We start from the raw sequence: 10,176 nt of genomic DNA, 5'->3' as shown, positions 1-10,176 counted from the left end.
CTTCCTGCGGCCTCCGCCGCTCCTCCCAGGAAGTCCCGGCCGCAGATGAAGCTTTTCGGGCAGAGGAGAAGGCAGAATGTGTGCCAGGGCAGCCTGGGCGGCTGTGCCAGGCTTTGCAGCGTAAAGCAGCGCGGCCCAGCTCCATGTAAGTTGTTTGTATCCCCGCTGTCCCTCTGGCAGCCGCTTTGTCCGCAGTGTCAGCTCGTGCTGCTCTCGCCCGGGTCCTGCGCTCCTCCCGGGGCACATCCAGGGACAGCCGTGTCCCCAAAGCCTCCCGGGTGCACCCCCGAGCTGCCAAGGGGGCGGTCGAGGAGCACGGGGATGGAGGAGACGGCTGCGCCCCGCGGGCTGCCCGTGGTGAGCGAGCAGTCCCCGAGGTCACCTTCCCGGCTGTCACCTCCAAAACCCTCTGCCCAGCCCAGTGCTCCCTTCCCGAGTCGGCTGCCCCCAGCCCCGTGCACAGCTCTGTGCTTTGCTGCTATCTGATAAAGCCTTTTCCACTGCCACGCTTTGATTCTGTCCCCTGCAGGGTAGGTCTCCTCGTTCCGGGACTCCTTTGCACCCCAAAGCAGTGTCCCCCCACATCTCAGTGTCAGGCAAGCACAAGGTGGAGGTTTTACAGTCATAAGCAATATGACGCTCTGGCTTCCAATTTTTCCATAAGTTCTGCTATTTTTTCCCACTTGGCGAAGAGATGTGAAACCCCACTGGTCTCAGCTGGCAGCTGCTTTACACCTTTTTTAGAAATAACAAAAAAAGAGGACAGTTGGGACTCACATCCTGCATGTAAGGATGGAAAGTGCCCTTAGGAGCATTGAGAGCTTACCTGTGGGCTGGTCAGCTTCAAATCTGTTTTAATTTTTTGGCAGATGGGTAAATTAATTCATGGTTGGTCATAATAAAGGTTCATACATCCTCCAGCCTCATTGCTTTTAACTCAAGTACCTAACAAAACATTCACTTTTTTTACGTTAAATACTGCATGTTTAAGTAATGCTGTAGAATAGCTGAAGGAACCTGAGGTGAAGCAACAGGCTGCATTTTAGTCACAGAAATCAATTTGTTTGGGGCCTTGAAGGAAAGATAATCACTAAAATCACTTTATAGATAGAAGGTGACATCCTGTTAATTGGAATAAAACTTGTGACTAAACCAGAGCTGCAGCAGCTGAGAGGCCAGAGATTCTCTGTATGGGCCAGGAAGGTGAAAATGTGTGGTATTCACATGCCCTCTGAACAGAGAGAAGCAGAGAAAAGAATGATCAAAAAAACAGTTCTTACCTCATTTGCTGCTCCTGTGTCTTTGCACGTGTGGAATGTGTTGGAAGATTGTTTATCTGAAGGAATTTGGTAATTGGATTCTGGTGGAGATTATGTTAATTAGCCTATTAGGTCCAAGCTGTGTGCACTGTCGGCTGCAGAGTCACAAGTTTTTGAGGAGTAAGTATGATATAGTATAGTATCTCTCTTTAATGCAATGTAATGTAACATAGTATAGTTTTAACAAAGTGAGTGTTCGGCATTCTGAAGCCTTGGAGTCAGATACCAATCATTCCCTGGTTGGGGGTCGCCTGATTTTTCTCTAAGAGTGTTGCAAGGGAGGAAGGGCAGAGGCAGGAGTTACCTGGGCTCAGTGACACTCGATGAGTACCACATTCCCAGAGGATGCCCTCTCACTGGTGTCCATACCACTCCCATCAGTGCAGAGGAAAGTGGGGGAAGCCTGGACTGGGAGGGAGGAGGCAGAAGTCATGGTGGCCCTTGTGATCCTGATCCTGTGTGTCATGGGCACAAAGTACAGCCCCGGCACTGCTGGACATTGCAGTGATGACACACAAAGCAGCTCGTTTGGCCTTTTCCTCTCTGTGGCAGAACAGCCTCTGCTTGGGCCTGGGCCTGCCTGATCCCAGGCAGAGGTGTGCTTTAACCCTGTGGATCAGTTGTCTCAGGCCTGTCCTTTGGGAATTGCAGGTCTGTGCCTGCAGGAGTGAGACAGCAGGAGCCGTGGCATGCTCAGGAGAGCGGGACCGTCCCTGCGCCACTTCTTGCTGGAGAAGAACAGTGCTGGACATAGCTCGTGCTCCAGAGAGGTATGGAATGCCCAGTGGGACTGTTCCTGGCTGGCAGCCTGCCCAGGGCACCTCAGCTTGGCAGCAAGAGCAGGCAGAGCACGTCAGGAAAAGCCACACTGGTGCAACTTCCTCTGTACCTGCTTATTTCCAGGAGTTTTAAAGGATCCTCATAAGTAAGGGGATATCCTTCACAGAGGAAAAGGCTCCTTGTTTATGGGGTTGCTTCTTCTGATGGTCTCTACTAGGGCCTCCTGGCTTGCAAAGTACTTGGAAAATACCAGCATCCCACTCAGAGATCCCAACATGCAGAGCAAGGCAGTCACACACAGCAGAGTGGTGGAAGATCATGGATGCCGAGTCTTCTGCACTGGCACTTAGCTCTCCTGTGTGGCTGCCAGGCAAACTGCACCTTCTGTCTGGGGACAGAACAGGCTGAAGCAGATTTGAGGGCTGCATGGTCCTGAGCCTGTGTGCTCTCTATGGCAGCATCACACACAGGCTGGGATAGGATGGGATGGAGGGGATATCAGGAAAAAAAAGTATTTGTTATTTCTGTTCCTGAAGCAGACAAGGCCTTTCTTCAGAACTGGGAATTTCAAGGCTTAAGGCAGCTTCTTCCCACTGATCCCTATCACACTTGGTCGTCTGTTAAATTCTCTGACCTGTGGCCTGCAGCAGCCCCTCCTTGCAAGAACAGCACTGGAGCTGTTAATATTTTACCTCCAGCTATCTTTTACTCCCCAAGTCCTTCTGCTCCCACCCAAATCAGCTCAGACACCAGGTCTTGTGACTCTAACAGCCATGAGCTTGTGCAGAAAGAGCAGAGAGGAGAGAGGCTGCCCTGGAGCCAGTGACCTGCTTGCATTGGCTGCCTGTGGGTGGAGGGTGGAGCAGAGTCCACCTGGTGCCCTCTGAAACACAGGACTCCTCTGCTGGGTGTTTGCAAAGATCTCTGGTAAGGGCTGAAGCTGTATAAAAATCCAAGGACCTCAGCACAGAGTATCCTTGGGGCACAACCCAAATTCTGCTGCAGTGCTGTGGGAACAGCAGAGGGGAGCAGGTAAGTCCTGCTGCAGCTGGGTGTTGGGAGGAGGCTGACCTGGTATCCCCCCACATCCTGGCACAGCAGAGCACAGACCCCTGCACATCCCAGCTCTGCACCTCACCTCAGCTGCTTTCACATGCCTTCATTGTTCCAGTTCAGATGTATTTTATTTGCTGTGGTGACAGTGGCTTTCTTGACTCATTGCTTCAGGGCTGCCCTCCTCGTGCCCCCACGCTGGCTCTTTCTGGTGCACTGAGCATCCTTTGTCTCCAGTTTCCAGCCCCTTCCCTGTCTGGGTGCCTTTTCCCTGCACTGCTGAGTTACTAAATTCTGTCTCTGCTGCTTTTCATCATCCTTGTGATGAATTCCCCAAGAAGTACATTAACTTTCCTTCCACTGTGCTTATCCAACTGGAAGGAGGGTTTTGCTTTCAGTGTTCCTGCTGTCTTTCTTTCCACTCCCCTGAGCCATGATGTACATGGAAATTCCAAACCAGTCACGGCATGGTACCTCAGTGTCTGTACATCACACTGACCTCTGTGCTGTGCTCTCTTGCCTGTACCTACTTACTGCTTGGGTTTGACATGATCTTTAAATAGAAAACTTCACATTTTATACGATCTAGAGCAAGCCCCCTCACCAAGCACTTCATCAGGATAGAAGAGTATCTACTTCTGCTACTTCATAGAACAGCATGGAATAAAATAGTTTGTTCTTCTAGGAAAAGGGGGTATTTCATGGCTTGTAGAGTAAGGAGTCTTTCCTATGAAGATGGAGAGGTTATGGAAGGTAAAAGCCTGAGGCCTGGGGTCCTTGGTCTGGCTACAGCCTGGCTGAGCTTGACCCCATGACCAATCCAAACAAGTAATGAGGTTTAGGGCATTGCCACCTCCCCAGTGAGTGTACAAAAGCTTCACTTGTTCATCTATTTTCCCAATTCTTGTTGAAACTTGTAAGTGAAAGCAGAAACCACTGCAATAGTATTACTACTCCAAGGTCAGTCAGGAACAGCCCATGAAGCAATACTAAAGGGCACACCTTCTGTTGGGAAAAACTTCCCTGAGGAGGCCACGGCCCCTTTGTGGCCTCTTTTAAAAGCTTCAAACTCACTTTCTTTTTCACTGTCTGCAGGCAAAAATGTCAAGGCCGGTGCAAGCTCGGAGGCTGGAGGGAATAGATAAAAATATCTGGTGAGTTAAAAGAATATCTGGTTTACCCAGGTGGTAGATGTGGTTTTAGGCATCCTAAAACCAGATTGAAACCACAGTAGCCACACAGCACAGAGCAGAAGTTTCCCTCAACTGCTTTGCATGTGTTCAGGAAGCACATCAGAGCAAGTTTGTCCCAGAAGACTCTACCATGAGTCAGTGCTGTACCTGCAGCTCTCACTTCAGGATGTATCAGGTTTTCTGCACCACTGGGCAGGCAGAAGCACCACCCTCCCTGTGACCCATCCACCCAAATGATCCCAGTGGCACCCAAATCTGTGCCTGGGCTCAAGCTACAAACTGCCAGTGAGATGGCTCTTGTTTGGTTTGAGATGAGCAGTGAGTTCAACCCACCCTGCCCTCAGCAGAGGCCTTCACAGTGTCTGGTTGCTAAATCTTGCAGAGCTGGTATGAACTTGAAAACCTCCAAGTCCCCTCCTGCTCAGTCCAGTGTGATCTGAAACACCACAGGCTTTCAGCTGTGACCACACACTGACCACAGGAGCTGTTTCCTGGGAGAATAAATTAAAACAGCTCCCCCAGTGCAATAGTTCATCATCCTTGGCTTAATTGCAGCAGGTCTGCAATGAGCTGTGCTGGGTCCTGCCTGCCTGTGAGCAACAGGATGGCTCTGCAGGAGGGACACCAACCCCACTCCCTTCCAAAGGGATGCTGAGAGCAGACCCAATGCCAGCACACTGCTCACACCTCTGAAAGTGCTTTTGTCTCCCTTCTCTCTAGGGTGGAGTTTGTAAAACTGGCTGCTACCTACTCCAAGGTGAACCTGGGCCAGGGCTTCCCTGACTTCCCTGCACCAGACTTTCTGACAGAGGCACTCACGAGAGCCCTGGGCGGGGGGAACCACATGCTGCACCAGTACACCCGTGCCTTTGTGAGTGACAGATCTCCCTCCCCAGCACCACCCCTCAGTCCCCACCAGCCCTGGCTGCTTCAGAGCTCACCAGGCAGCTGTAAACGGCAAAAAAAAAGAGGCAAAACATACATCCAGCCTCGACCCGTGCCCACTGTTCCCAGTAACTCCCTGCTTTACTGGGATGCTTGAAGCAGCCAGGCTGGAAGATCTCACAGGGCTCTTGGCTTCCCAGTCCCCTTCCAAGGGTTCATTCTTGGTTTAGGAATCTTCTGCAACCCAATTCCCACTCTCCTCTCACCCCACAGGGCCACCCACCTCTGGTGAAGGTCTTAGCCCAGTTTTTTGAGAAGCTGCTTGGACGAGACCTGGATCCTATGACCAATGTGATGGTGACTGTGGGGGCATACCAGGCCCTGTTCTGCTGCTTCCAGGCTTTAGTGGATGAAGGTGATGAGGTAACCCAAGATAAGGGCTTGTTGCACTGGCAGCCTTCCCCCAGGGGACCTGCAGGCTGGTTTTCATTGTCCTTTTCCAAAGCAAAACCAGTTTTATCCCCATTCTGCAGTACTTGAACTGCCAAAGGAAGAAATTATTTGCTGCAGGGCATTGCCTCATTTCTGCATAAAGCAAAATAACCCTTTTTGTCCTGAGTGGTGATGTCCTTCCTGACACTCCCCACAGGCAATGCAGGTTCTCCATTACAGTAATTAGGGATTAAAATGTTCTGTCCCTCCCACTGCTCTCTGCACTCCTCAGGGAAGGTCTGAGCAGGACCAGGAGGATGCTGACATGTCCCTTTCTTGCAGGTGATAATCATTGAACCCTTCTTTGACTGCTATGAGCCCATGGTGAAAATGGCTGGTGGGACACCTGTGTTTGTGCCTCTGAGACCGGTGAGTGGGTGGAGAAGGGAAGAGTCACAGCAGTCAGCAAAGAGGTGAGTGGTAAACAAGGTGCAGAGGTAGCAAAGCAAACCAATGTTCTCTCTAGAATCCTCCAAAAGATGGAAAATTGATGTCTAGCGCAGACTGGCAGCTGGACCCAGCTGAACTGGCTTCTAAATTCAGTGAACGGACAAAAGCCATCGTCCTGAACTCGCCCAACAACCCTCTGGGCAAGGTAACACTGCTGCAATCCACTGCTGCTGGGCCCTGGAAGCTGCTGGGGTGCTGCAGCCACATTTGCAGTGCAGCAGACTCAGCCTGCCTTGCACACAGGGGAAGTGGGTGCTGTGGGAGCACCACATGCTGTGCTCAGTCTCCTGGTGTTTTTAAGCCTTGTCTTTTGTGCCAGCAGTGCTTTTGCCCTGTTAGACCACTGCAGCAGCTCCTGCCCCTCCCTGGCACGGGAGATGGTGCCAGGAGGATACTCACAACCTGCAGGGACAGGCAGGGGCTCAGAAATGCTCCTGCTGTGCCTGTGCTGCACTCCGTGCCTGCCGCAGGTGTTCAGCCGCGGGGAGCTGGGGCTGATTGCGGAGCTGTGCGTGAAGCACGACGTGCTGTGCATCAGCGACGAGGTGTACGAGTGGCTGGTCTACGACGGGAAGCAGCACATCCGCATCGGTACGGGGCAGGGCTGGGCGGGGCGGGGCTGCTCGGGCAGGGAATGGGCGCTGCCCTGGCCGCCCCTGGAAATCCCAGGAGCTGCCGGCATGCACAGCTGTGCTAGGCATGAATCCCCCACTGGAGGTATTTTGGTGCACTTCAATCTCAGCCTCCAAACCAGGTCCTAAACAGAAGCTCTGACTTCAGAGCCAGAGGGGAGATCTAGAACAAAAAGCCACTTGACTCCAGTGAAACTGATTTTTTTCCCCTTTGTTTTGTAAAGCCACGGTTTTCTGAGTGTCTTTAGCTCCAGGAAATTCATTTCAACACGGTTTCAGCCTGTTCTTCCAGTTGGAGTAACATGCCATCACCTTGATGCAGGGTGATGGTGGTTGGCATCTCTGAGAGCCCCTGGGGCTGGGTACATGCCTGTGAAAATGCTTAATTAAAAGGAGATGCTCTTGAGAAACCTGGCTGCCTGCTTGGGATGTGCTTTGAGGCTCATCCAGGTGAAAGATGTGCTGTGAACACTAAAGATCACTGTGTATTATGGTGGACAGAGAGCTCCCACGTGCCATTAATGCAGCCAGAAGGGAGCGTGCTGAGCTCTGCCATTGGGGTTTCTCTCCTTTCACTGCCAGCCAGCTTGCAGGGGATGTGGGACCGCACGGTGATCATCGGCAGCGCTGGGAAGACCTTCAGTGCCACTGGATGGAAGGTGAATGTCCCATGTGGCACCTCGTTGTGTCCCCATCCCTGTCCCTCTGCCACAGCACAGCACAGGGGACACTACGGCCACGCTCAGCTTTGAGCCTCAGGGTCTGAAAGTACCAGAGGTGCTTCATAAAAGTTCTGTCTAGAAAAAGCAATGAAACCAGCACAGGCAAGAAAGGGGAGCCTGAGCAGGCAGCCAGACTCACCATCCTCCTCCTCCTCTCCTGGCTGCAGGTGGGCTGGGTCGTGGGACCTGACAGGCTGCTGCAGCACCTCCGCACTGTGCACCAGAACTCCGTGTACCACTGTGCCACAATTGCCCAGGTAAGGCAGCTCCCTGCAGCTGGCCCTGCAATCCCAAGCCCTCAGAGCAGGGGTGAGAGATGGTCCTCTTGGCCACAGCTGACCTGAAAGGTACACACAAGTGATTTGTGGTGCCCTAAAGAGGCTCCTTCCTCTCTCCCTGCAGTTATTCTGTGTCTGGGAGAAAGGGGAGAGTCCAGCCTGCCTGGGGTATATTCCTTATCTTGCATTGACAAATTTAAGGGGCAGTTCAGAGGGGCTGGTGGCAAAGAGCTCCCTAATCACCTGTGAGTTGCAGGAACTTCACTTCCCAAGAAAGCCCTGACCACTGGGCACTGGCTCCTCTCTCCTTACAGGAGGCTGTGGCTCAGGGCTTCCAGAGGGAGCTCACGCTCTATGGAAAACCAGAGAGCTACTTTGTCCAGCTGCCCAAGGAGCTGCAGCAGAAGAGAGACTGGCTGGTTCAGAGCCTGGATGGGGTGGGGATGAAACCCATCATCCCAGAGGGCACCTACTTCCTGGTGGCAGACATCTCCCCGTTCAGTGAGTCACCTGCAGTCCTGCCCAGGTGGGCTGGGTGTGGGGTGTGGCACTGCTGGCAGGGACAGGAACCTGCATAAACCATCATCAGAGCAGGGATGGGCTGCATGTTCCCCATCCCAGCTGCCAGGATGGGGGCTTGGGGCTCAGCTGAGACACCTGGCAGCTGTCCCAGCCTCTGTCCTGCTGTGCTTCTCCTGCAGAATCTGATGTCCCTGATGTCCCCAGCTCAGATGAGCCCTACGACTCCAGATTTGCCAAGTGGATGGTCAAGAACAAGGTAAAAGGGTCTGGCCCTGCCTGCTGCCTTTACCCTGGGTGGGTTTGTGCCCACCCAAGCTCATGGCTGGGGGCTGGAGTTCACCCACGCTGGGGCCCAGCAGGCTGCAGGGCAGCCCCAGAGCAGCACCCTCAGCCCCACGTGCCTCCTCCTCCTGCCAGGGGCTCGCTGCCATCCCGCTCTCCGCGTTCTACAGCGAGGCCCACAAGAACAACTACACCAATTTCATCCGGTTCTGCTTTGCAAAGGTGAGACGTAGACAGCACTGAGGAAGGCAAGGATGGGAGTAATAATCAGGGCTGGTTTAATGAGGAAAATGCCAAGAAGAAATGCAGGATGCCTTGGGCATTGGAGCCCCACCATGGCATCCCAGCTGGAGCAAACACTCCTGCAGACATGTGAGCTGAGCTGGGGGCAGCAGATGTGCCAGGGCTATCCTAAACATCCTGACTTTTCCATCAGCATCCTACTTCTTAGCCAAGGAAGGGACTCTCTAGGTGCCCCTTTAGCTGCCCAGTGGCTGTGCCCATCTCATACTGAACCTGCAATGCTTCAGAATGAGAACAGGATTTTTGTGTCAACAGTGGCTGCAGTGAAGGGGAATAGGATTTGACTGGGAGCCACTGACCACATCTGTGGTATTTTTTAGGAGGAAGCTACCCTGAAGGCAGCAAGTGACATATTGCAAAAATGGAAACAGGAGAAAGCCAGCTCCTGAATACACTGAGAGAACCAGGCTCTCCCTGGCCCTCAGCTTCCCCAGCTGCTCTTCTTCTTCACTTGTCTACAAACTTTGGTATCTTCTTCAGTGCTTTCAACAACATTTTCTGACAGACAAACAGTTACGTTTTTCCAGGCCCAGGGCCTGGGGGACATTTTCAATCACTGTGAAATGATTTCAAGAAATGAGACTTTGTGTGCACTGACAGCATTTGACATTTCTTACATGTGAAAACTGATAATCAGTTCTGGGATGCGTCCAGCAACAGACAAGGTGAGGATGGCTTCTGGGCTCTGTCTCATCACCAAATTCTGAAAAGGTGTTTCTCAGGGCTTGGCAGCATCATCCAAGCTCCAGAGCAAAACTTTTTCTGGCCTTTGACAAATGCACACCGTGGCTGGGGAGAATGGGCACCGTGGCTTTGGCTGCTCCTACTGCTGGTGGCCACCACAACCTCCCACCCAGTGAGCTGGTGGGGTAACATGAGCAATTCTGGAGAGGTAATTCTTGCATCAGTGTTGATTTCAGCCTGGATAAGAGGGTAAATCATCATCATCATCATCATCAACCACGCGGGAGTTGTGTGCAACAGACTGCGAGGAGTGTTTGTAGCAGTTAAATTATTAAAGAGGAATTACTGCAATCATGGAAAAGTGTCTCTGTAATGACTGAGGGACTGATGGAGTTCTCCTTGAGAGCTGCCTCATCTCTGCTGGGCCCTGTGGTGGTGCTACTTGTCCCACTCAGGCTGGTGGGGAGAGCTCTGTAGGTTTTCCATTTTGGGCTGCAGCTTGGTGATACCAACCCTTGGAGGCAGAGCTGCGTGGGGCAGCAGGAGGGAGGGAGAGAGGGAAGGAGGCAAAGAGCCACCTG

The 10,176-nt window shown here is 52.5% G+C and overlaps 1 protein-coding gene across 4 annotated transcripts; it reads left to right on the top strand.

Moving 5' to 3' along the window:
- The first annotated feature begins 1 nt into the window (after position 1).
- On the top strand, positions 2 to 9,956 carry KYAT1 (kynurenine aminotransferase 1). Of its 4 annotated transcripts, XM_064393795.1 has the most exons (14): positions 4 to 145; positions 1,971 to 2,089; positions 4,248 to 4,306; positions 5,066 to 5,216; positions 5,504 to 5,653; positions 6,005 to 6,091; positions 6,189 to 6,317; positions 6,643 to 6,763; positions 7,387 to 7,463; positions 7,694 to 7,783; positions 8,119 to 8,305; positions 8,506 to 8,582; positions 8,744 to 8,830; positions 9,232 to 9,956. In XM_064393795.1, the coding sequence occupies exons 2-14, from the start codon at positions 2,009 to 2,011 to the stop codon at positions 9,298 to 9,300; spliced, it is 1,365 nt and encodes a 454-aa protein (XP_064249865.1). In that variant the 5' UTR covers positions 4 to 145; positions 1,971 to 2,008; the 3' UTR covers positions 9,301 to 9,956. The 4 variants fall into 4 exon arrangements, 3 of the variants coding, with proteins under 3 accessions (XP_064249865.1, XP_064249867.1, XP_064249866.1); XR_010349070.1 differs by lacking the exon at positions 9,232 to 9,956 and having other exon boundaries at positions 2 to 145; positions 8,119 to 8,330; positions 8,744 to 8,802; XM_064393797.1 differs by lacking the exon at positions 5,066 to 5,216 and having other exon boundaries at positions 53 to 145.
- The last annotated feature ends 220 nt before the right edge of the window (positions 9,957 to 10,176 follow it).

The sequence above is a fragment of the Passer domesticus genome, chromosome 18 (genome assembly GCF_036417665.1).
Source record: "Passer domesticus isolate bPasDom1 chromosome 18, bPasDom1.hap1, whole genome shotgun sequence".
Taxonomy (NCBI): Eukaryota; Metazoa; Chordata; class Aves; order Passeriformes; family Passeridae; genus Passer; species Passer domesticus.
The sequence above is the reverse complement of the archived record's forward strand: the minus strand, read 5'-3'. Positions and strand labels throughout refer to the sequence as shown.